The sequence below is a fragment of the Anomaloglossus baeobatrachus genome, chromosome 2 (genome assembly GCF_048569485.1).
Source record: "Anomaloglossus baeobatrachus isolate aAnoBae1 chromosome 2, aAnoBae1.hap1, whole genome shotgun sequence".
NCBI classification, from domain to species: Eukaryota; Metazoa; Chordata; class Amphibia; order Anura; family Aromobatidae; genus Anomaloglossus; species Anomaloglossus baeobatrachus.
In genome coordinates, this window is record NC_134354.1 from 123,176,420 (window position 1) to 123,203,493 (window position 27,074).

General features: G+C 44.6%; 1 protein-coding gene across 1 annotated transcript in view; it reads right to left on the reverse strand.

Annotated features, from left to right (window-relative positions):
* Positions 1-3,424: 3,424 nt before the first annotated feature.
* The window catches only part of IFT22 (intraflagellar transport 22), a 31,644-nt gene continuing 7,994 nt past the window's right edge, over positions 3,425-27,074 (reverse strand). The window contains exons 3-5 of the mRNA XM_075333238.1: positions 25,078-25,164; positions 13,956-14,158; positions 3,425-4,864 (exon numbers count right to left, since the gene is read on the reverse strand). Of these exons, the coding sequence (XP_075189353.1) occupies positions 4,716-4,864; positions 13,956-14,158; positions 25,078-25,164 (439 nt within the window). The 3' untranslated portion in view covers positions 3,425-4,715. The remainder of the gene's footprint in view (positions 4,865-13,955; positions 14,159-25,077; positions 25,165-27,074) is intronic.

Below are 27,074 nucleotides of genomic sequence, written 5' to 3' on the forward strand. Positions count from 1 at the left end.
CCTGCTGTGCTGCTGGCTCCTCCGCTGGAGGAGAAATATCCAGCAGTCTATTGATGGCCGCTATAAGATCATTCACCATGGCGTCACCATCAGGGGTATCCAGGTTGAGAGCAGTCTCAGGATTAGACTCCTGATCACCTAGCTCTGTCTCATCATACAGAGAATCCTCTCGCTGAGACCCTGACCAGCGTGATGACGCCGAGGGTCTCTCCCAGCGAGCTCGCTTAGGCTGCCTGGGACTGTCGTCCGAGTCAGAGCCTTCAGCCTGTGATGCCTGGGACCCCCTTGGAGCACGGATTAGTTCCAACTGAGGGGGACCGGGGAACATTGAATCAGCAGTGCCCATGGTCTGAGTGACCGGCCTGGACTGCAAAGTTTCTAGAATTTTTGTCATAGTCACAGACATCTTATCAGCAAAAACTGCAAACTCTGTCCCCGTCACCGGGGCAGGGTTCACAGGCGTCTCTGCCTGGGCCACTACTAGCATAGACTCCGGCTGACGAAGTGGCACAGGGACCGAACATTGCACACAATGGGGGTCAGTGGAACCTGCCGGTAGATCAGCCCCACATGCGGTACAGGCAGCATATAAAGCCTGTGCCTTGGCACCCTTGCTTTTTGCGGATGACATGCTGTTGTCTCCTCAGAGCAATATAGGGGTATAAGCCAAGAAGCGACCGTACAGTGCAATATATAGGTACAGACAAAAGTACACCAAACAACACTGTGGCACTAGTGGGGTCAGCACCTAGGTGCTGCTTACCGCCCGCTTAACAGCGGGTGTGTGGTCGCCAGAATTCCCTGTCTGGGTCTCCCAGGGCTATGTCCGTTCTCCAGCTCAGACTGCGTGCAGGAATGGCTGCCGGCGTCCTGTGAAGAGGGGCGGGCCGTGGGCGTGCTGCAGACAAAGAGCGGGAAACTGGCGTCCCACTGTGCCCAGTGAGAGGGCTGGAGTATGTAAATAAGACTCCAGCCCTCGGCGCTGACTATTGTACAGCGTCTCTCCCCTTCCCTGACTGACAGGGCTGGGGGCGGGAACGAAACGTAACTAGGCCGCAGAAGCCGGGGACTAGATTTATAAGCGCTGCCGTCGTAAAAGCACGGTCGGCGCGAAGTCCCCGGCGCACCACAAGTCTCAGCCGCGCCGCAGTCTCCGGGGGCGGCCGGCGCGGTAGTTCCCCACACATAAACTCACTCAGCTAAGCTGCAGTGAGTATAACCCAAGCGCGCAGCGCTACTGTCCCCGGCGCACTAGAACACCCAGCAACGCTGGAGTGTGTCTGTGCCTGTCTGTACGGGGACACAGAGTACCTGAATGTTGCAGGGCCTTGTCCCTGACGGTACCCAGCTCCGTATCCAGCAGGATCTCCGGGTCTGTGGATGGAGCCCGGCCTCAGAGCCTGGAGGCCGGTAAGATCCCACTTCACCAGAGCCCTCAGGGGGATGGGGAAGGAAAAACAGCATGTGGGCTCCAGCCTCCGTACCCGCAATGGGTACCTCAACCTTAACAAACACCGCCAACAAGAGTGGGGTGAGAAGGGAGCATGCTGGGGGCCCTTTAGCATGGGCCCTCTTTTCTTCCATCCGATATAGTCAGCAGCTACTGCTGACTAAACAGTGGAGCTATGCGTGGATGTCTGACCTCCTTCGCACAAAGCTTGAAAACTGAGCAGCCCGTGATCCCACGGGGGGTGTATAGCCAGAAGGGGAGGGGCCTTACACTTTTTAGTGTAATGCTTTGTGTGGCCTCCGGAGGCAGTAGCTATACACCCAATCGTCTGGGTCTCCCAATGGAGCGCCGAAGAAAGATAATAGGTTAATTGAATTACCCTCTATACGTTTTTTGCTGACTTTCCCCTGCACACATTTAAAAACAGTAAGAAGTAATGTTACCATAAAAATGGCAGAAAGTATTATTATACCTCTGACAAAATATGATTGGGTCAAAAGTGTATGAAAAATTCTTAGAGCTCCTTCACACATTTTTTAATACATATTTTTGCAGTTAGATCACAGACTAATGATAATCAATGTGCCCTTTCACAGGTTTTGTGTTAGACCAGTTGACACCAAAAAAATGGAGACACGACCTACTTTGAAGCATGTTGCGGAACAAAATTGTCATTGCAAGGCAATGGCCTTGTGAATATAGAAGCAATAGCACACGTCATTCACGTGTTGGTCACATTTTATTGTTAGTTAATAAAAGAAAATAATTTATTCATACAAAAAAACTGATGCAATAATTATAAATATGTGTAAGATTAGGAATAATGTCATATACTTTGTACAGTCAAAGGAATGTAGCCATCTCACCATTACATATGTATGATATTGCTTGCCCATCCCAATTCAAGACCATTACTCTGTAGCATGAAGTTGGGTTCAATCCTGAAACATATAATTAATTATTCCTTCTCCACCACGATACAGCAGATCCGGTATCCCAGTGTGTGGTGTAGTCCAGGCATCTACCAAACCCAATGCAAAGCTCAATAATTAAGAGAGATGTCCATATATTTTTTGCTTATTTTTTCCATGGAGATTTCTATAAAGATAACTTTTGGTGCCAGTAGCCAGGGTCATGGGAATTTTCTAATGAAAATGTTTACGGTTATCCTGCACTGGTTATGGACTGGTTTATATCCTGTCCATATGGGCCAATATTCCTACAGAATTATTTTTAGATAAAAGTGATTGTCTACTTAAACAATCATTTTTCATAAAAAGGAAACTGAGTCATGTATCGACATGCTACGGCTTTGAGAGTCATCTCGCCATTACAATTTGGCCTGTATCAGTTGCCTGGATCCCGAAACTTGCACATTTCTTTCTACTTCCAACAAATCAACTTCAAGAATAGATGGTTTACTTGCTGCCTTATATATCCAACCCATAGGCAGGTGCCATTATAGCAAGATAATCAATGTTATCCATGTTATTTGTCAGTGGGTAGAATGGTCAGTGTATAATGTAGCTGTGACTGTATTGAAATATATCAGATACAGAAAAAAATATAATGAACATTACTGGTGATGGGTGGTCCTGCATGGTATAGACCCGCAGATAGCGCCTGTGATTGATTGCAGTCAGACGCTGTCACACAGGTCGGGGGCGCGTCTGACTGCAACCAATCACAGACGCCAAAAAAGCTGGTGGGTGGGGAAAGCTGTGCATATGGATGTGCAATAATGAGCGGCCCTGAAAGAAGAATGAGCGGCCGTGAGAGCAGTGTACAGCCGAGCCGGAGACTCCTTAAGTATGAAGTGCTTGCTTCTTTCTTATTTTCTTTCTTTCTTTTTTTTTTTTAATTTGCCGAGTGCCGGATTCGAATTCCACGGCCGGCCCTCGGATACGTTTTTAACCGCGCGGATCCGAACTTTTACAGTCCGGGTCTGCCCATCACTAAACATAACACAAAATCTCATCAAGACAAATCTATTCTTTATTTTTTACAATAACTGGAAGAGTTCTTTCCTAGGTTAAAAGGTCTATGCCACACATATATGATATGGCTGGGTACATAATGGCATTATGTTATTATAAGGATAATGCAATATGGCTATGAGAATCTGGTTATGTAGCACAGACCATGGAAAATAAAATTAGTGTCTAAGAGTTGTCTTTATTTTATCTATTCTTTTACAAACAGATGCACATTCCAGCAAGGGCCACTCCAAAAGAGATGTCTGCTCCATTTGAAAGTCATCAGGATCGCCTGCAGTGGTCAGCTGTCTAGAAGAGTGTTTCATCAGAGAAGCATCGGATGTCAGCCAATGTTTTTCTGATAATGTGCTGTACACTTGATTGAGGAGTTGTCCACTACTTGGACAACCCCTTCTCAATCAGCATGTTTGGCCATTAAAAATCACACATCTACTCACCTCCAGTGCCAGCATCATTCCAGCGGTGTTGACACTTGCTCTCCTGGGGCTCACATGACGTTGTGTTACATGAGCCCTATGCCCAATCAGTGCCAGCTTCACTTTCCTGCCTTGAGACAAATCAAACATCAAGAGGAAATCAGAGCTGCGGCTGCCCACTCACTTCCTCTTAATGTTTGGTACTCTGGCACCGAAGGAGAGTATACATGTTGATATTTTAACAGGGGAAAACATGGTGATTAAGAAGGGTTAGTCCCAGTAGTTGACAACCCCTTTAATTTAACAGCAGTTATGTTAACTTTTAAAAGAAGCAGTCATCACTTCTAGAGATGGCGTACATCTCTGGAGTGGCCTGTGCTGAATCCGCAGGGGTCCTAGAAAGAGAGTACACATCCATTTATTGTTTTAAAACCATGCATGCCTTAAAACAAAAAAATATTTCAGTGTTGGACAACCCTTTCAATGGTATCTGTCCATCAACAAAATATATATTTTTTTTTTTATTGGGGTAAAAGGATGGGACTATAAATAGGATGTGACTATATGTTATATATATAGATATATATATAGTTATATATATATATATATATATATATATATATACACAACTATATATATAACTATATATATATATATATATATATATATATATATATATATATATGTATGTATAAAAATATTTTTATATTTTCAAGTATTGCATGTCCTATCTTAGTAATGACGGTGACTATCTTTTTGCTATGCTTATTAGAACATCCTGCCTTTAAGTCTATCTCTGAATAAGGAAACTCATCAGTTACGGACGTGAGCTTCTTGCGTCATAAAGTAATGCTATGTGATAATAGACATTTCTTCCTGGTCTCTGCTCTCTGACAATGAGCTGATGACACCTCGGAGATATTTCACAAATTCCATCCTTACGTCCTCAGGATCTTCCTCTAGGTTGGAATGTACCAATGTTAATTTGGCTAACGCTGGGGCTGCAAAGAAAAACAAACAAAATGAGAACCTTCCTGTAATTACTAAGGATTCAATGGTAAGGATTGAAATGTATTCAATGGTAAGAAAAGGGCGAGGGAGGGCTATGTAGTGACCTCAGTATTTTCCTGTGTAAAATAACATGACATGCTCCTTTAAGGAGTTATCGACCCGATAGGTGATAAATGCACAATTGGCAGGAGTCCTACTGATTGGTCCACTGATAACAAGAATGGCAGTCACATTTCCCCCATGTGAATGGAAGTGTGTAGTGACGAGTGAACATATTCAGCAAACATTAAAAGGTATTCGGGATATTCTTTACTTGTTGAGTATTTTGGTATTTGCCCTGTAAGTTTCAAGTCCCCTCTCCACTGGTTTAAAGCCTGATTTTTAGCCACTACACATGTAGGGATTGCCTACCAACCACAGTAATGCCGTAGCCATCTTTGCTACTGGCATTACTGCATTTGGGAAAAAAAAAATTATATACATTATATGACATGCAGTCCCCCGCCTATTTGTGATAACCAGCGTAGATATAGTAGACAGCTGGGGACTGGTATTCTCAGGCTGAGAAGGTCCATGGTTATTAGGCCCTCCCCAGTCTAAAAATAGCAGCCACCGCACAATTGGCACATCCATTAGATGCGCTAATTCTGGTGATTTACCCAGCTCATCCCAATTGCCCTGGTGCGGGAATGTAACCTGAGCTCACTTTTGATGGTTTTCATGGTACCCTGTGTGAGCCGCCAGCTGTGACCTTAGGTGAACTCGGTGACGGACTGCGTGACACAAGGCAGTGCAGTCCGGTACACACCGAGAGCAGTGTGGGAGCTGCCAGAAGTCACCTCAGGTGAACTCAGTGCCGGACTGTCTGACTACGTGTCACGGCGGCAGTGCAGTCCGACAAACTGGTATGCTTGGTGCTGAGCCCAGTACGAGCCACTTGCAGTGTTTGATTGGCTCGCATTTGATGTAACAACAGCGTGATCAGATCTAGTTTTCATACAAATAAAAAACTTAAGTGGGTTTGAAAAAAGCTGAAGATTTTAAAGTCCACAGAATGGCCCATATGTTATGGGTTCTTTTAGGTTTGGTTACATCCATTGTAATGCATACAGAGTCTGCTGATTTCAGGACAGTGTGTGCATTTGGCCTTACTTTTACCTGGTGAATCCTTTTCCATACGACCTGTTTTTTGTACATTCAGGACATAATGCTTTGTACAAAAATAAAGTGTATCTATGGTCGGAGGTGTAGAGCTTATTTATTTTTATTGTTTTTTGAAACTATAAGGCTACGTTCACATGTTGCATCTTTGTGGTTAAGAAAAAATGCACTGTTTTTGGCCCCAAAAAACGCACCCGAGGCAAAAGCGCATCAAAAAATGCATGCGTTTTTACTGCATTTTGCCCAATGCGTTTTTTTAAGTCAAATCGACTGGAAGGGCTCAAAAACGCTGGAAAAACACCAAAAGAATTGACATGCTGCATCTTCAAAAACGCAGCCAAGATGCAACAAAAAAAAAGATGCACAGCGTGAACAGCAAAATAGAAATCTCAGACTTTGCTGTGAGAAGGAAATGCATGCATTTTGGTGCATCTTTGTGACCTGAAAAATGCACCAAAAACACAGTAAGGGCTTGTGCGCACGTACATGCGGAATTTTCTGCAGCGATTTGACAGCACATGTGCGCTACTAATCGCTGCAGAAACACTGTGTAATGGATGCAGTGTTTCAGCAGAATAAATCCGCGCTATGGCTGCTGCCCCCACCATAGACAGAGTGGGAGTTGCATCCAAAGTGCACGGAATAATTGACATGCTGCTTTTTTGAACGCATGGATTTAGGTCAAAATTTTAGCACCCAAATTGCTGCGTTCAATAAAGCAACGTGCGCATGTATCATGCACAATCCTCAAAGATTGTGCTGGGGACGCAAGACGCATGCATTTATGCTGCAGTTCCAAACACAGAGTAAAAGCATGCAACATGCAGACGTGCGCACACAGCCTAAGTCTATGTTCACACAGTGCGGTTTTTTCTCTTGGCTGTAAAAACAAGCTACGTTTTTGGTGTGTCATTTGTCTACAGGACATGTTTAAATAAACTTAGTTTCATTCACCAAAAAAGCAGCAAAAATCCACACCATAAACACAGCTGCGGGTTTTTTTGCAAACTCATTGCCTTTAATTCCTGAAAAAAGCAGCAAAAACGCTGATAGGTTGCTGCATTTTTGAAGAAAGCTGCATGTCCAGTTTTCCATTTCGGCCAGAAAACAAAAGCCAATGTCTGTGTGTGTGTATGAGATGTCTGGAATGTCATAGGTTTTGCTGGTACTTTAAAATGCAGCTTTCTATTACCATTTATTTGTATAAATCCAATGGAAAATAGCAGCAAAAATGCACTGTGTGAACATAGCCTGGGATCTGCTATAAAGATCTTATTACCCCAAGGTGGCCACAGTTATCCCTTTATTAATGCAGTGATCGGGTTGTTCGAGGCCATTCTGGGGCTGCCAGTGTCTTGTGAGCTTTAGGGGTACTTTGCACGCTGCGACATCGCTAGCTGATTGTAGCGATGCCGAGCGCGATAGTCCCCCGTCGCAGATACGATATCTTGTGATAGCTGCCATAGCGAACATTATCGCTACGGCAGCTTCACACACACTTACATGCCCTGCGACGTCGCTCTGGCCGGCGACCCGCCTCCTTCCTAAGGGGGCGGGTCTTGTGGAGTCACAGTGACGTCACACGGCAGACGGCCAATAGAAGCGGAGGGGCGGAGATGAGCGGGATGTAAACATCCAGCCCACCCTTTCCTTCCTCATTGCAGCCGGGGCGCTTGTAAGGAGATGTTCCTCGCTCCTGCGGCTTCATACACAGCGATGTGTGCTGCCGCAGGAACGAGGAACAACATCGTACCTGTCGCTGCAGCGACATTATGGAAATGACCGACGTGACACAGATCACCGATTTTTTGACTGTTTCACGCTCGTTCATCTTCTCTTCTAGGCTTTACACGTTGCAACGTCGTTACTGGCGCCGGATGTGCGTCACTTTCGATTTGACCCCGATGATATCGCAGTAGCGATATCACAACGTGCAAAGTACCCCTAAAATCTATTAAATGAGTTATAATAAAAGCGATCATATAATATGCGATAATGGAATAATTAACATTTAGTTCTTTCGGGGGCTTTCCCTTTTTCACTTTCAAATAATTAGGCTATGCGCGCACAGTGCGTTTTTCGCAGCGCTTTTACGCGTTTTTCGGGTGCGTTTTTGGCCTCAAAACTGCATGACTTTGCTTCCCCAGCAAAGTCTATGAGTTTTCAATTTTGCTGTCCGCACACAACTTTTTTTTTAAGATGCGTTTTTGAGCTTAAAAAAAAAATGGACATGTCAATTCTTTCCTGCGTTTTTCTGCGTTTTCCCCCCATGCAATGCATTGGAAAACCGTAGAAAAACGCAGAGATCAAAAACGCAGCAAAACGCAGCCAAAAACGCACCAAATTGCGGTAAAAACGCATGCGTTTTTGCCACGGTTGCGTTTTTTGTGTGTTTTTAGCGGCCAAAAATGCACAAAAACGCAGCGTCAAAAAAAAAACGCAGTGTGTGAACTTAGCCTTAAGGTGAAAAAACTCCTTCAGGAACTAAACAATGTTAGCAAAACAAGAGGTCATGATCCTATATTATGCATTTGTTTTATTTAACCCCATTTTTTAGACTATTCACATAATAAATACTAAAAGTACCATGTATAAACCACGCATGTTGTGTAGAGCCTGATATATAGCTGTGCAGCCCGGCCCTATAGGCAGCGTCCTAAGCTTCCTAATGTTATACTGCCATCTAGTGTTAGAAAGGACAGTAACAAGAGAGCGCAGTATTGGAAGAATCCCGATGCCCCACCATTAAATTCCCAAATAGACATCCATTTATTACATACTAGTTCTATCCTGACTGAACATATACCCATTATAGTCTATGGGAATATTCACATTTCCATTGTTTTTTATGAACACTGTTTCCGTAAAAAATAAAAAAAAAAAAGTTACTTTTTAATCAGTGTCACACAAGTCTACAAGTCCATGAAAATAATGACATCAGTGTACAATCATGTGTTATCTGTGATTAACATTATAATGGATACGAAAAGCTGTGTAATTTACATTTTTCTTAAATGTGGAAAAAAAAAATCACCGATTAAAAACTGATGCTAATAAGGTCGGTTTTAGACGTCCGTGTTTAATCAGGTACCAGTCACACGCATGGTTACACACATGTGCCCCCCAGCTCCTTACCGCCGCTCATTATATTCATCGATTATTCACCGCACTCAGGACCTGGAAGCCGGAGCATCGCGGGGACAGCGCCGGGCACAGCACCGCCGGGAACAGGTGAGTATTCTGCAAGCACAGTGACATCTAGGAGGTCATTGGAGTTCCCAATGAACTCTGATGAACTTGTGAAGCTGTACCGCGGGGGTCATCAGAGTTTATTGGGAATTGTGATGAGTCCCTGATGCTGTCCCCACGATACTCCAGCTTCCAGGTTCTCACTGCACGCACACACACACTGCTGTATACTCACCCAGCGATGTGGTCCCCTGCGCTGATGTCTCAGCAATACTCCTGCTTCCAGCTCCACAGGGCACTGAATATTCAGTGAGTATAATGAGCGGGGGTCAGGAGCGCTGGATACAGGTAAATATAGAAAAACTTTTTTTTATTAAAAAGGCCCGTGTTTTCTCCGGTATGTGTCACACTGATGTCACATGGATCACATCAGTGTGCAATCCGTGTGAGAAAAAATGGACATGCCTGCGTGTGTGCATGCAAAGTCATGAGAGGTCACATGGTCCGAGTGAAAACATGGACGTGTGAGTAACAGCAGATAATAACATGGGTACGTGTGGTATCCGTGTTAAAAATGGATGTCACACGTATGTGAAACACGGACGTCTGAAACCAGCCTAACTAAAACACTGATCAAACGCAGATGAAAACTGGTTCCAAAGCTCAGATGACACTTGTACTTGTATCATTGTTTGAGAACGTGAAAAATCCCTTACGTGTTAATGACGCTTAAGTGAAATTATAAGCAGCGGTAATGCACCTTCCTTCCCGATCAATAACTCAAGAATCCCTACTTCTCACACATACAAAAATGTCCGTGTTATCAGTACCCAGCAATCTATGAACAAACCACAGTCATCATGGGAACCAAATAATCTCCTCCCTCATGTCCCAATTGAGCTCTGAAACATAATAAAACAATGGAAAGAATCCTTGAAGAATCTGCACCCCTACACCCAGAAGACCCCGACACAGATGACGACAACCCTGCAAACACGCTGCAAACACATTTTTCTCCTGCGGTGCTCCAGGTACGCCAAGCATCAATGGAGGAAATCACTTTTGGTGGAGGATTTTATACATTATAAGTTTATGCTTAAAATATATACAGTCATGGCCGAAAGTGTTGGCACCCATGGAATTGTACTGGAAAATGAAGTACAGTAGTTTTCAGATTATAAGACGCATTTTTCCTCCCAAAAAGTCCAAATATAGCTGACCGGGAAGTGGAGAATTGCCGCAGGGAGCTGTCTGTGCTTGCGGTCAGCTGCCTCTCTGTGCGGGCTGGCGGCCGGCTGGCTGCCTCTCTGTGCGGGCTGGCGGCCGGCTGGCTGAGTGGGCTGCGGTGGCAGTGCTGGCAGCAGAAGCTGCAGTGGCTGTGCGGCAGGTGTCTCAGATGCTCTGGCTTCAAATGATGGTGTTCGGAGTCTTTGAAGCCCAGACCACTGACATTTGGGACACCCACAGCACTGGCCTGCTCCACAAAGCTTGTGCTGCCACAGCAGCTTCCGCTACCAGTACAAACCACACCGCTGCCAGCACAGACCCCACCAGCACAGCCTCTGCCTCCTGTGACTCCACTCCACCACCGCTGCTGCCCCCCATCAGGTAAGACAACAGCGGAGTATAAGACGGACCCAATTTTTTTTCTTTATCTCTAAATTTGAGGTGCGTCTTATAATCTGGTGCATCTTATAAAACGAAAAATGCAGTATTTCTTCCAGAAAATTATTGCCATTACACATGTTTTCTTATACACGTTTATTTCCTTTATGTGTATTGGAACACAAAAAAAAAACCTGAAAAAAAAGGTAGAAATATTTCATATTTTGGAACAATTTCAAGGGTGCCAACACTTTTGGCCATGCCTGTAACTCTGCCCTTCACCTAACTGTAGGCACTAAGATGTGTTTTGTGTAGTCACAGCAGCTCACATCTGTTCACATTTATTTGGAGATGCCAGTCAGTTTTTTCTAGTACCGTATTTTTCGGACCATAAGACGCACTTTTTTCCCCCCAAATGTTGGGGGAAAGTGGGGGGTGCGTCTTATGGTCTGACTATAAGGCTGCGGGGAATGAGGGTGCCGCGGTGCAGCGGGTCATCGGCGGCAAGAGCAGGCTGTAACAGCCTGCCGTGACCACGTGGGCCCGCTCATTACATATGCACGCCCATCCTCCCGCCCATCATCTCTCAGCGAAATCGGCGCTGACAGGTGGGCGGGGTGATGGGCGGGGGGGTGGGTGGGTGGTGCGTGCATAATTAGCAGCCGGCCGTGCGGCTGTATTCACTGCCCCCCGTGCATCATTATCAGCGCGGGGTGCAGTGAATCAGTGTACTCACCCGTCACCGTGTGTGGAGCCGCCCCCCTGCAGCATCGCGTCTTCCTGTCTGTGCCGGCGGTCAGCTGATCTGGACACTAGCGGCGCGCACCGCGATGACGTCATCGCTGTGCGCGCCGCTAGTATCCACCAGAATCGATCAGCTCACCGCCGGGCACAGACAGGAAGACGCGATGCTGCAGACACCGGTGACGGCTCCACACAGCGGCGCTGCAGCTGAGACAGAGATCGGTGCTTCAGGGAGTGAGAAAGGGTAAGTATAAACATTTATTTTTTTTTCCTGTGCCACAGGATACACGCCATTTACCAGGATGGGGGCATTTCATGAGCAGGATGGATGGGGGCATTTCATGAGCAGGATGGATGGGGGCATTTCATGAGCAGGATGGATGGGGGTATTTCATGAGCAGGATGGATGGGGGCATATCATGAGCAGGATGGATGGGGGCATATCATAAGCAGGATGGATGGGGGGTATATTAGCAGGATGGGGGGTATATGAGCAGGATCATATACAAGGCAGGAGGATCCTTATCAGAATGGGGTACCTTAGTAGAGAATTTGGGGACATTACCCCCATAACAGTGTCAGAGGCAGATCCTCGCCCCATAACAGTGTGTCATGACCATATTTTTTGGTTAAAATTTTATTTTCCTATTTTCCTCCTCTAAAACCAGGGTGCGTCTTATGGTCAGGTGCGTCTTATAGTCCGAAAAATACGGTATATCATTGGAGTAGTCACTGCCTCATGTCTGTGCTCCCCTCCCAGCAGTCTCAAGGTGTGTTTTTAATTAGTACTGGATCCTATCTGCCCATACATTTTTAGACTTAAAAGCGGGCTTTACACGCTACAATAAATCTTACGATGTGTCGGCGGGGTCACATCGTAAGTAACGCACATCCGGCATCGGAAATAATATTGTAGCGTGTAAAACCGACGTGCAATTGCGATGGAACAAAAAACCGTTCATCGCATACACGTCGTTCAAAAGCTAAAAATTGTACGTCGGGTTGTTCAATGTTCCCGAGGCAGCACACATCGCAGTGTGTGACACCCCGGAACGATGAACAGATCTTACCTGCGTCCCGCGGCTCCCACCGGCAATGTGGAAGGAAGGAGGTGGGCGGGATGTTTACGTCCCGCTCATCTCTGCCCCTCCGCTTCTATTGGCTGGCTGCCGGGTGACGTTGCTGTGACGCTGAACGTCCCTCCCACTCCAGGAAGTGGACGTTCGCCGCCCACATCGAGGTCGTATGGACGGGTAAGTACGTGTGACGGCAAATAATCGTTTGTGCGACACGGTGAACAAATTGAACGTGCCGCACATACGATGGGGGCGGGTACGATCGCATACGATATTGTATGCGTAATTGCAAGGTGTAAAGCAGGCTTAAGTCCATGAGAATCATGAAACAAGTTAGGGTCCCATCAAAGAAGATTCACTCTGTTGTGGTTGATGGGGTACCCTCATTTTTCTAAGTATATTTCATATATCAATAATGCAGTTTAAATTTCATATATTCTAGGTCTGCATATATCTTAGCGCTTACAGAGTGCTGCTGTATACTTTTGTTTGTGTTTTGCATAGAATATAATGTGTCCTATGGTGAGATACAGTATATGATTACTCTAGATGTTTTTGTACACTTGCATGTGACTTTCTATTCTGTGTGCTGCGGTGTGTCGGGACTCCTATTTTTTACAATTGTTCCATCCCCTTTTTTGGTTATGGCATTACCTATCTATTAATGGTTTTGATTCCTGACACCTGTCATCACATGGCTGTGTCCATGCATTTTTACAGTCAGTGCAGTGTTACATCTGTCACTCTTATTATATACATGCTGTCCTGAGTTTTTTTGCCATCCATCTGCTGTACAGGGTGTACAGACATTGGGTCCAGCCTCTGAGATATTTTTTACTATTGTATGTTCGGCTAATGATATTGTACCATTTTTTCCAGTGGGATAATTTTTGAAATAAAATCCTGAAAGTAATTTTTCAGAGGGTACCTTGTTTACACTTTATCTGACTGGGAGCTATACATTTGTTATTGCCGGCCACCATGAGACTTCAGAGTGAAGCTTCATGTCATTGCATTGCTGGGCTTTTTATCTTGCTTTATTTATATTTTCTAATAAAAATATCTTCTATATAAAAGCGTTGTAGTTCTTTGTAGGTTGTATGGTTCACTGTGAACTACAATAGGTTTTGTGTGATCACATTGGCTCTTTTTTGAGTAGTGATCAAATTTTTAGGTTTATATATATAGAATATAATGGCCATCATGTAGTGCATGGAGGGGATGAATTTGCCCCATAGTGGAGACATGCTGATATCACAGCTCCCCAATCTAATATACACAGCTAGAGTTTTCTCAGGACACTTACACAGCTCGGGTTTTTCTTCTTGATTCCCTGATCCGGGCTTGAGATGTGATATCAGGAGGCTCTGCTTGTCTTGTAATCGTTGCTGCTGGATAAAGTTATTGTGCCATATTTCAATCTCTTTCAGGTGACTTGGAATATCTGAATTAAATACTATAATGACCCCGTGGGAATCTTTCATTAAAGCGGGCCAGCAGCTTTCAAACCTGCCAACAGAAGAGACAAAATCATAAAGGGCAATCCCTCCTGAATCCCTAATTGAGAGTAAAGAATTTACTGAAAAGTGGAAGCATGTTGTGATAATTGCCGAAACAGCAAACATTTTTGGGGTTCAAAAGAATCCTTACACCTTTTAAATAAATGTGATGAACATTTTACTACCAGTTTTCACTTTACAACATAATGAAAGCAGTTATCCCAAAGAGACCACCCTATTCTCAGACCAAGGCTGCTGGGGCAATCACAGCTTTCCATTCCATAGGGATCAGCTCAGGGAACCCCTCACTCTCATTAGTGGTAATTGGAGTATACCATGGTGCCCATTCTGATGACTATGTGCCATGTAATTCATGGTCTGGCTGTGGTTGCTGTGGCTTCTCAATGTTATAAACCTGGAAGAAGGGTTTTCAATCTAATATATAAAGCTGAGTTTATGTATGTGTGTATGTATGTATGTCCGCTAAAGGAATCTGCACCGTCGCATTTACAATCACGAAATGTTGCACAGATGCCTCATGTGACCCAGAGAACGTCATAGACTATGTTTTGACGGGAAAATTTAACCCTGCGCTTTACAGTTACTCTCCAAAAAACTTGCCTTCATTAAAGTCAATGGAGATGGGAGCTACAGGTCTTTAATAGGAGCTGTGATTGGTTGCTATAGGAACAAAGGACATTGTTAGTATAAGAAGCTTATGTGTGAGGTAATATGATGTCGGTGGGGAGACAGAGACAGGCGGGGAAAGAGACAGACAGGCGGGGAAAGAGACAGACAGGCGGGGAAAGAGACAGACAGGCAGGGAAAGAGAGACAGACGGGGAAAGAGACAGGCAGGGAAAGAGACAGATGAGGAAGAGACAGAAAGACAGATGGGGAAAGAGAGAGACTTGGATAGTGACAGACAAGGAAAGAGACAGACAGAGAGACTGTGAAAGAGACAGACAGAGACAGACTGGAAAAGAGACAGAAATAGAGACAGACACAGAGCTAGAGAGAGACAGACAGACACTGATACAGAGACAGACAGAGAGATATAAACAGACAGACAACGAAAGAGACAGACAGAGAGATAGACAGACAGCGACAAACAGAGACTGGAAGAGACACTGACAAATACTATCCCGGGCAACGCCAGGTACAACAGCTAGTACTAGATATAATCAGTTCTACTTTTATCGTTGTCGCATTTCAAATATTTTCTGCCCATTTGAAATAAGCATAAAACAGAGAACAGATTCTCTATAGAAGAAGTGCACATCATTTTTCGGTCTGAGGATCATACTGTCAGATTGAACCCACCCCAAATAAATGTAAAATGTATTCCTGTCTTAGCATTATGGCCGAGGCAGTATATGCCATAAATGTATCATCCAACTTTAGGACTCAATCCTGTCTGGAGGTCCCTTCTTTCCATCCACAGTCCAGAAATGAAGAGAAGAACGCACGTTTCTCTCTCCGTTGAAGTTTATGTGAGTTGCTGAATCTGCGGTGTCCAAAAAACCCCCCCAAAAAAAAAAAATGCCAGCACACGTGCATGAAGACAGCCCAAGCTCCGCTACTCCCTATAATGCCATGGCTGGGTTAGGAAACCCACATGTTGCCAAAATATGGAATCTCAAAAGATAGCCACATCATGCTTTTTTTTTTTTTTTTTTTTTTTTTTAGCACCGAATCAAGCTCCTGGCTACAAACCTTCCACTTGGCACAAGCCGCCACCAGACAGACAAGCATCTCTATAAGGCCCCCTTCACACGTCTGTAATAAAAACGCACGTTTTCCATGGTCCGTGGTGTAGATGCGTATAGTGTGCGTGTTCACCGCGTGCTGTGCTTGACAGCAGGAAATTCTATACTCACCTGTCCCAAGCGCTGCTGCTGCTTCCTGGCCTGCGAGAACATGCATGAGCATAATGAACGGGCCCGGAAGCAAGTGATAGCAGTACTGGAGACAAGCGAGTATAGAAATTAATTTTATTTCAAAGACATGTCTCTTCTTCGGTACGTGTCACACTGATGTCGCATGGTTCACATCAGTCTGCGGTCCGTGTGAAATCACTGGTGCTGGAGAAAAATGGACATGTCGCCATGTGAAGGACACGCATGTACTCCAAATGGACACACATCTGTGAGACAACAGGGATGTGTGCAGACCCATTGATTTTAATGGGTCTGCATATGTCCGTGTCTCCGGTATGTATGAAAACAGACGTCATACATATTGGAATCCCAGACGTGTGAAGGGGGCCTAATCAAAAGTTTTGGGGCTCCAAATAATGGTATCAGAGCACATATGACCTCCATTCTTGCCACCTAATTTGAGAGGAGCATAATGTAGAGACAGAGATCCTGATTCCAGCGGTATGGGCTGCTTAGTATAGTTTTTATAAAATCACAGTTTTACCACTGGAGACTAGGAAACCTGCTGCCATGTAGTCCAACAAAACCAGAAGCTCTATATAACCCCGCCCTCACCACTGATTGCTAGCTTTCTGCCTATGCACAGTGAATACAGAAATCTGCCAATCAGTGGTGTGGATGAGGTTACACAAAGCTCATCGATCAGAGGTCTGTGTCATCTGCAGCAGCGGCCAGGAGGGTAACGGTGGCATCAGGGAGGGAGAGCAGGGCGGGGTAGAGCGGGTTTCATTGGAGACGGTAGCGGCAGCGGGGGGGAGCAGCAGCAGATGGGGGGGTGGTGGCCCAGCACCAATACTCACACATCCCGGTGAGTGAAAGGGGGGGGAAAGGTGGAGCACACAGCATATGCTGTGTGCTCCTCAAAGATGGCGCTGATCTCCTTCCTCTGCTGTGATCTGGACAGCCAAGGAGCTCTCCTGTATTACGTATAGGGTCGCAGTCCGACGACGGTCTTCTACACCCTGAGCGCTGCCATAAAGGAGGTGAGTAACTGTCGTTACTCACAGCAAATCCAAAATTTGCCCCCAGTGCTTCAGTAAAACTAGAATTAAATAAAAACTAAATAAACAGTGAATTTAATTTTGTATTAAAAATACTTGATTTCGTAATCACTTATTAATAAAAAAAACGCGACACCCTACCTTTAATCAAAACTATAGCAAGGAGTCCAGTAAGTGACACGACTAGAATAAGTGTCTCTGCCCCTACATCATGCTGCTTTCAGATGGGGCAGCACAATTCCTGCTCTATACAATGCTAGTCAGTAGTCACTAGGTTGGTATATCACATATTACTGTCTTAGGTCATATTACATGAAGCGTAACTTGTCAATTAGACGTGCAGATCAGAAATTCACCACTAATACACAGTAGAAAAATTTAACAGAGCCCTTTTTTTATCTATGATTTTTCCTGCAATTTTTTTATTTTTAGAAAAGTTAAGTAGGAAACATATTTTGTTTTATGCTTGTAAAATAAAGTGAGTTTTGTCTATAGAAGTCAACTCTAAAAATACCAAACCGATAGCCTGCTGTGACTGGAAAAAAAAGGCTTAAACATATAAAAATTATAACAAGAATCATATTTTTTCGCTCTTTACAGCCAACATCTGGATGATTAGTTTATACTATTATGAACGTATAGAAAATTTTCCACTAAAAACACAACTAGGACTAAGTCAGAGAAAAGTTTTGAGTTTCCAACTAAGCAACAACCAGCGTTCTAAGAAACTATGTAAGAGGAGTGGCGACTAAAGCCCGCTTTACACGCTGTGACATCGCTAGCCGATGCTAGCGATGTCCAGCGCGATAGCACCCGCCCCAATCGTACGGCCGATATGTGGTGATCGCTGCCGTAGCAAACATTATCGCTACGGCAGCGTCACATGCACATACCTGTTCTGCGACGTCGCTGTGACCGGCGAACTGCCTCCTTTCTAAGGGGGTGGTTCGTTCAGCGTCACAGCGACGTCACTAAGCGGCCGCCCAATCAAAGCGAAGGGGAGCGGCCGTAACATCCCGCCCACCTCCTTCCTTCCCCATTGCTGGCGGGACGCAGGTAACGAGAGGTTCCTCGTTCCTGCGGTGTCACACGGAGCGATGTGTGCTGCCGAGAAACGAGGACCAACATCGTTACTGAAGCAGCAACGATATTTGGGAAGAAGGGAGAATGTCACCGATTAGCAATTTTGAAAGTTTTTGCAATGATTCAAAATTGCTAATACAGTCATATGAAAAAGTTTGGGCACCCCTATTAATGTTAACCTTTTTTCTTTATAACAATTTGGGTTTTTGCAACAGCTATTTCAGTTTCATATATCTAATAACTGATGGACTGAGTAATATTTATGGATTGAAATGAGGTTTATTGTACTAACAGAAAATGTGCAATCTGCATTTAAACAAAATTTGACCGGTGCAAAAGTATGGGCACCCTTATCAATTTCTTGATTTGAACACTCCTAACTACTTTTTACTGATTTACTAAAGCACTAAATTGGTTTTGTAACCTCATTGAGCTTTGAACTTCATAGGCAGGTGTATCCAATCATGAGAAAAGGTATTTAAGGTGGCCACTTGCAAGTTGTTCTCCTATTTGAATCTCTTATGAAGAGTGGCATCATGGGCTCCTCAAAACAACTCTCAAATGATCTGAAAACAAATATTATTCAACATAGTTGTTCAGGGGAAGGATACAAAAAGTTGTCTCAGAGATTTAAACTGTCAGTTTCCACTGTGAGGAACATAGTAAGGAAATGGAAGAACACAGGTACAGTTCTTGTTAAACCCAGAAGTGGCAGGGCAAGAAAAATATCAGAAAGGCAGAGAAGAATAATGGTGAGAACAGTCAAGGACAATCCACAGACCACCTCCAAAGACCTGCAGCTTCATCTTGCTGCAGATGGTGTCAATGTGCATCGGTCAACAATACAGCGCACGTTACACAAGGAGAAGCTGTATGGGAGAGTGATGCGAAAGAAGCCGTTTCTGCAAGCACGCCACAAACAGAGTCGCCTGAGGTATGCAAAAGCACATTTGGACAAGCCAGTTACATTTTGGAAGAAGGTCCTGTGGACTGATGAAACAAAGATTGAGTTGTTTGGTCATACAAAAAGGCGTTATGCATGGAGGCAAAAAAACACGGCATTCCAAGAAAAGCACTTGCTACCCACAGTAAAATTTGGTGGAGGTTCCATCATGCTTTGGGGCTGTGTGGCCAATGCCGGCACCGGGAATCTTGTTAAAGTTGAGGGTCGCATGGATTCAACTCAGTATCAGCAGATCCTTGACAATAATGTGCAAGAATCAGTGACGAAGTTGAAGTTACGCAGGGGATGGATATTTCAGCAAGACAATGATCCAAAACACCGCTCCAAATCTACTCAGGCATTCATGCAGAGGAACAATTACAATGTTCTGGAATGGCCATCTCAGTCCCCAGACCTGAATATCATTGAAACTCTGTGGGATGATTTGAAGCGTGCTGTCCATGCTCGGCGACCATCAAACTTAACTGAACTGGAATTGTTTTGTAAACAGGAATGGTCAAATATACCTTCATCCAGGATCCAGGAACTCATTAAAAGCTACAGGAAGCGACTAGAAGCTGTTATTTTTGCAAAAGGAGGATCTACAAAATATTAATGTCACTTATGTTGAGGTGCCCATACTTTTGCATCAGTCAAATTTTGTTTAAATGCGGATTGCACATTTTCTGTTAGTAGAAAAAACCTCATTTCAATCCAGAAATATTACTCAGTCCATCAGTTATTAGATATATGAAACTGAAATAGCTGTTGCAAAAACCCAAATTGTTATAAAGAAAAAAGGTTAACATTAATAGGGGTGCCCAAACTTTTTCATATGACTGTAGGTGTCACACGCAACGACATCGCTAAAGCGGCTGGATGTGCGTCACAAATTCCGTGACCCCAACAACATCGCTTTAGCGATGTCGTAGCGTGTAAAGCCACCTTTAGTGCACGACCTTGGCACACTTTAAGGCATAGACTGACCACATCAGGGGATGCAGGACACCACTCGTCTTAATGTGTAAAGTTTCTTAGCGTTGATCACAATGTTACAGTTACATTTAAAAGAAAAAATTCAAAATGAGACCTTCCTGAGAGTTTATTTGGGCCACGATACCATGCAACCCCTGCAACTCCAGTAATTTTTCTTCCAAAGGGGCATGTAGTTCAAAGCTTGAAGAAGTTTCGTCACAGGGAAGTTACTATTGCTTCTTATTATTATACAGTAGAGCAGAGATGACAAACTCAAATACACAGAGGGACAAAATTAAAAACTTGGACAAAGTCGTGGACCAACCTAGTCCAGGACCCACACAGCCCTCCGTACAAAACAATGGGCCCCACACGGCCCTCCGTACAGAACAGTGGGCCCCACACGGCCCTCCGTACAGAACAGTGGGCCCCAAACGGCCCTCCGTACAGAACAATGGTCCCCACACGGCCCTCCGTACAGAACAATGGTCCCCACACGGCCATCCGTACAGAACAATGGTCCCCACACGGCCCTCCGTACAGAACAATGGTCCCCACACGGCCCTCCGTACAGAACAATGGGCCCCACACGGCCCTCCGTACAGAACAATGGTCCCCACACGGCTCTCCGTACAGAACAATGGTCCCCACACGGCCCTCCGTACAGAACAATGGTCCCCACACGGCCCTCCGTACAGAACAATGGTCCCCACACGGCCCTCCGTACAGAAGAATGGGCCCCACACGGCCCTCCGTACAGGCCAAATAAAATCAGACCGGGAGACAAATTTGGCACACGGGCCAGAGTTTGACATATGTGCGATAGAGTCAGATATTTTAGAAATGCTGTGAAACTTCTTGACCTTCTTCAAAGCACCACTCCAGCGGTTTTCTTTCAGCGCTGGAGTGGGGTTTAAATGTAAGTCCTCCGCCCTCTGTTATATACTCACCTTCAGGTGGTGCCATCTTGTGCTCGCAACTTCTGACTGGCCGGAAGAGAGAAATTACATCACAAGCGCTCAATGCATCTCTATGAGAGCCAGAATAAGGATCTCATAGACCTGAATTGATTTGTGACCTCTGGCTTGCTCCAACAAGCACTAAAGCTGCAAATCGCCAGAGATTGACTAGAGCTGGAAATAAATGAAGACACTGGAAGGTAAGTATAAGACATGGGGCAAGGGAATTAGATGTAAATCCCCACTCTATCGGTGCAAAAAAAAAACCCCACGCTCTAAGATTGTGTTAAAAGGCTTAGCCAGCTAAAAAGTGGTTTACGGAGTTTAACTTAACAATGGAAAACCTGATCACAAGTTCCCTTTAAGCTGCTACCTATAATGATCTCTGTAACCGAACCCGGTCCCTCTGCCATTGACTGATGAGGCTGGGTTAGGGAGCACACAGCAGGCACTCAGGTTGGTCCGTGAGCATCCATTGCACCGCTATGTGCCAAGTACCATGCAAAAAACAGTGAATAAAACAAAATAATTTCGAGGTATACAGGATGAAGGGGGGCACAGAACAGATCATTAAGATCCTAACTAGCAGGGAGATAATGTGCTGGCAGCAGTATAACCTGAAGACATTTCTTTTGTGTTATGCAACTTACTAAAATCATTTACAGGTGCTTCTCAATAAATTAAACTATTATCAAAATATTAATTTATTTCAGAAATTCAATATAAAAAGCGAAACACATTATATAGAGTCATTACACACAGAGTGATCTATTTCTATATATTATATAGAGTCATTACAAACAGAGTGATCTATTTCAAGTGTTTATTTCTGTTAATGTTGATGATTATGGCTTACAGCCATTGAAAACCCAAAAGTCATTATCTCAGAAAATTACATTAACACAAAACACCTGCAAAGGCTTCTTAAGCTTTTAAAATGGTCCCTTAGTCGGGTTCAGTAGGCTACACAATCATGGGGAAGACTGCAAGCTTGACAGATGTCCAAAAGGCAGTCATTGACTAAATGTAAGCCATAAAGGTAAGCCACAAAAGGTCATTGCTAAAGAAGCTGGCTGTTCACAGAGTGCTGTATCCAAGCATATTAATGGAAAGTTGAGTGGAAGGAAAAGTGTGGTAGAAAAAGGTGTACAAGCAACCCGGGATAACCACAGCCTTGATAGGATTGTTAAAAAAGAGGCCATTCAATAATTTGGGGGAGATTCACAAGGAGTGGACTGCTGCTGGAGTCAGTGCTTCAAGAGCCACCACACACAGACGTATCCAGGACATGGGCTACAAGTATCACATTCCTTGTGTAAAGCCACTCATGACCAATAGACAACACCACAAGTGTCTTACCTGGGCCAAGGAGAAAAAGAACAGGACTGTTGCTCAGTGGTCCAAGGTGTTGTGTTCAGATGAAAGTAAATGTTGCATTTCATTTGGAAATCGCGGTCCCAGAGTCTGGAGGAAGAGTGTAGAGGCCACAATCCAAGCTGCTTGAGGTCTAGTGTGAAGTTTTCACAATCAGTGATGGTTTGGGGAGCCATGTCATCTGCTGGTGTAGGTCCACTGTGTTTTATCTAGACCAAAGTCAGCACAGCTGTCTACCAGGAAATTTTAGAGCACTTCATGCTTCCCTCTGCCGACAAGCTTCTTGGAGATGGAAATTTCATTTTCCAGCAGGACTTGGCACCTGTCCACACTGACAAAAGTACCAATACCTGGTTTAATAACCACACTATCACTGTGCTTGATTGGCCAGCAAACTCACCTGACCTTAACCCCATAGAGAATCTATGGGATATTGTCAAAAGGAAGATGAGAGACACCAGACCCAACAATTCAGATGAGCTGAAGGCTGCTATCAAAGCAACCTGGGCTTCCATAACACCTCAGCAGTGCCACAGGCTGATCCCCTCCATGCCACGCCGCATTGATGCAGCAATTCATGCAAAAAAGGAGCATGACTAAGTATTGAGGCATTAACTGTACAGACTTTTCAAGAAAAAAACAAAAGAGAAAAATTGTATGAAAAATACCCTGAATAATAATGAATAAAATGCAAGTGCTTAATAACAGGGTACTAAGTATATACATTTTTACAAAAAGGTAAAAGCCATCCCATCTCGTCAAGGTGTACCCATCTGGGACGGTCCCTAACCAACTAATGTTAATACCATTATATATACCTGACTTGTGTCTGTCAAAACTCCAATGTGAATGGTAACAAGTGGTCAGCTGGGTCCCAGATCAAATACACAGCAAAGTGGGAAGCAATTGGGTGTTCAGCCTCAGTATAAGGAGGGCTGTGCCCCCAACTTGCAATAAAGCAAGATAGACAAAAAACACCAAAAAACTGAGCTGGTTTTAACTTTAGTTGGTTAGGGACCGTCCCAGATGGGTACACCTTGACGAGGTGGGATGGTTTTTACCTTTTTGCAAAAATGTATATACTAAGTACCCTGTTATTAAGCACTTGCATTTTATTCATTATTATTCAGTGTATTTTTCATACAATTTTTCTCTTTGTTTTTTTCTTGTCTAGAGGCTGCCATTTACATACTTGGAAAGTTGCATGTTTACTGTTTTTTTTGTTACAGCTCAGTTGTTTGGTGTTTTTTCTACAGACTTTTCAGTAGGCGCCAACATTTCTGAGTTTAAAATCATTTTTTCAGTTGCTCTTATATAATATTATAATTTTATGAGATAATGACTTTAGGGTTTTCATTGGCTGTAAGCCATAATCATCAACAGTAACAGAAATAAACACTTGAAATAGATCACTCTGTGTGTAATGACTCTATATAATATATGTGTTTCCCTTTTTGTATTGCATTACTTAAATTAATTAACTTTTTGATGATATTCTAATTTATTGAGATGCAGCTGTATGTATGAAAGGTGTCCTGATCATCAGTTACAAGCTGTGGTGCAGTCTTGACTGGTCATTTTCTAGGTTGTGACCGACACAGGACAGCATTTCACACACAACCACATTTATGTGTGTGAAGAGGACTGGTGAAATGTATATTTCAATAGCTAAGCCAGCCCCCTTCTGCCACAGCCGATGTGAGCCTTCTTCATACACAGCACCGGTCATGTGCTGACCTAAGAAACGATGTCCGGACCCAGTGTTAAGTTTATTGAAATATATTATCTTCGCTGGACTTTTCTCCCTGCAGAATGCTGCATCTAATTTAGGGCTGTTTCACACATCCGGCATTTCGCCGGATTGCCGAATCCATCACACTCCAGTACAGTGTAATACTGTACAATGGCATCGCGGCAAGCACCGGCAGCAAGCATGCTGTCATGTGACCGGAGGTTGCCGAGATGCCATTGTACTGTATTACACTGTACTGGAGTGTGACGGATCCGGCAATCCGGCGAAATGCCAGATGTGTGAAACAGCCCTAAAGGGGGCTTTACACACAGCGATATCGCTAGCGAGCATACCCGCCCCCGTCGTCTGTGCGTCACGGGCAAATCGCTGCCCGTGGCGCACAATATTGTTAGGAGCCGTCACACAGACTTACCTGACTAGCGACGTCGCTGTGGGCGGCGATCCGCCTCCTGTCTAAGGGGGTGGTTCGTGCGGCGTCACTAAGCGGCCGCCCAATAGAAGCGGAGGGGCGGAGATGAGCGGCCGTAACATCCCGTCCACCTCCTTCATTCCTTATTGCCGGCGGCCGCAGGTAAGGTGTTGTTCGTCGTTCCCGAGGTGTCACACGTAGCGATGTGTGCTGCCTTGAGAACGACGAACAACCTGCGTCCTCAACAATCAACGATTTTTTTTAAAATGAACGACATGTCAACGATGGACGATTTGGTGAGTATTTTCTATTGTTAACGGCCGCTCGTTGGTGTCACATGCAACGACGTCGCTAATGATGCCGGATGTGCGTCACGGAATCCGTGACCCCGGCGATATATCGTTAGATACGTCGTTGCGTGTAACGGGGCCTTAACACTTTCTACATAATTCAGTGACCCAATCGGAAAGCAGTAGCAAAAGACATTTTTTACTTATGATCGCCGCCACAGTCCCATAGTTCAACTTCACATCCAGGTCCTTTGTTTCCATTTACATTTGGACATTCAAACTCCAGGATCCTGTATAAAATAAGAAAAAGAAATCAGTACAATCTGGATTGGAAATATGTCAAAGCACATATCAAGTAAGAAACACGGGAATCTCATTCCCCTAATAAAAACTCCATTATCTTACTGTCAGTCCTTACAGTCAGTGGCGTTTACAATGAGGTTTATTAATCTGCACATCTGCGGGACCCTATTACAAGGTGTTCTATAATATACAAGTATGTATTATAGAGGGCTCAGCTCCGCTATGTTCACTCGGAGAATGCTGAACATATGCAGGCTATAAAACCCAGAGGATAGGAAAGTAGATATCTACTGTAATTCCCTGCAGTAATGGCCACATTTATTACAGAATGTCTTACTACAATGTGACAACAGCACAGAAATGGAGGAAAACAAATAATGCGAGATTCCCATTGCGCCCCCATCAACACCTAGGACCCTTCAAGGCAATAACTTAACAAGAAGGCTGGGGCCACACGGGGCACTACTGCGATTCTTGCATGAGACTCGGCTCGCGCTGGCAGCACAGCAGGAGCCAAGTGTCATGCGAGTGTGCCTGCGTCTGAAGTCCGACCCTGCGAGCGGACCTCAGCTGCGGGGAGCGGGCCGGCGATGCGGAGGGGCGGACCAGCACTGCAGAGGGGCGGGCCGGCATGGAGGAGGGGAGGGAAGGATTTATCTCCCTCTCTCCTCCATAGCCGGCTATTGTGATTCTCGCTCTGCACGCGCGGTACACTGGAGTACCGCGAGTGCAGTGCGATTTTTCTCTCGCCCCATTCACTTGAATGGGTGCGAGAGAAAGAGACTCAGCTTACAATCGCAGCATGCTGCAATTGTTTTCTCGGTACGATTAGGGCTGAGAAAATAATCGCTCATGTGCGCTGACACAGGCTAGAATTGTTTTTTTATTTTGCTGAAAGTGGCCCCTTACTACCATGAAAGTGTGCACTGCAGGTACAGCATACATAGCAGGCCACCCTAGCTGGCGGTCGCGTTGTTGCTGTATACAGTTGTGCTCAAAAGTTTACATACCACGGCAGATTTTTTGCTTTCTTGGCCTTTTTTCAGAGAATATGAACGATAGCACAAAATCTTTTCTTCCACTCATGGTTAGTGGTTGGGTGAAGCCATTTATTTTCAGACTACTGTGTTTTCTCTGTTTAAATTATAATGACAACCAATAACATTCAAATGACCCTGATCAAAAGTTCACATACCCCAGTTCTTAATACCGTGTATTGCCCCCTCTAACATCAATGACAACTTGAAGTCTTTTGTGGATGAGGCTCGATATTTTCTCAGATGGTAAAGCTGCCCATTCTTAGCAAAAAGCCTCCAGTTCCTGTAAATTTCTGGGCTTTCTTGCATGAACTGTACGCTTGAATTCTTCCCAGAGTGTCTCAATGATATTGAGGTTTGGAGACTGAGATGGCTACTCCAGAACCTTTACTTTGTTCTGCTGTAGCCAATGACAGGATGACTTGACCTTATGTTTTGGATTGTTGTCATGTTGGAAAATCCAAGTACGTGCCACGCGCAGCTTCCGGGCGGATTACTGCAAATTTGCCTCCAGTATTCGCTGATAATGTGCTGCATTCATCTTTCCTTCAACTTTGACCAAGTTTCTTGTGCCTTTGTAGCTCACACATGACCACATCATCAGTGATCCACCTCCGTGCTTTACAGCAGGAATGGTGTTCTGTTATGATTCAGGGACCGAGGAGGATCAAAAAATGCGGAATCCCAAATGGTAACAGAGTGGCTGAAACCTTAACGGATTGCAGACCTAATCCTGACACAGAACTAGAAGTAGCCTTGGGACAAACCTACGATGACCTAGTCGTCTCAACACAGCCGGAGAACTAAATATTCTCACAGATAGAGATATAAGAAAGGTAATCTGCCACGGAGCAGTCCCC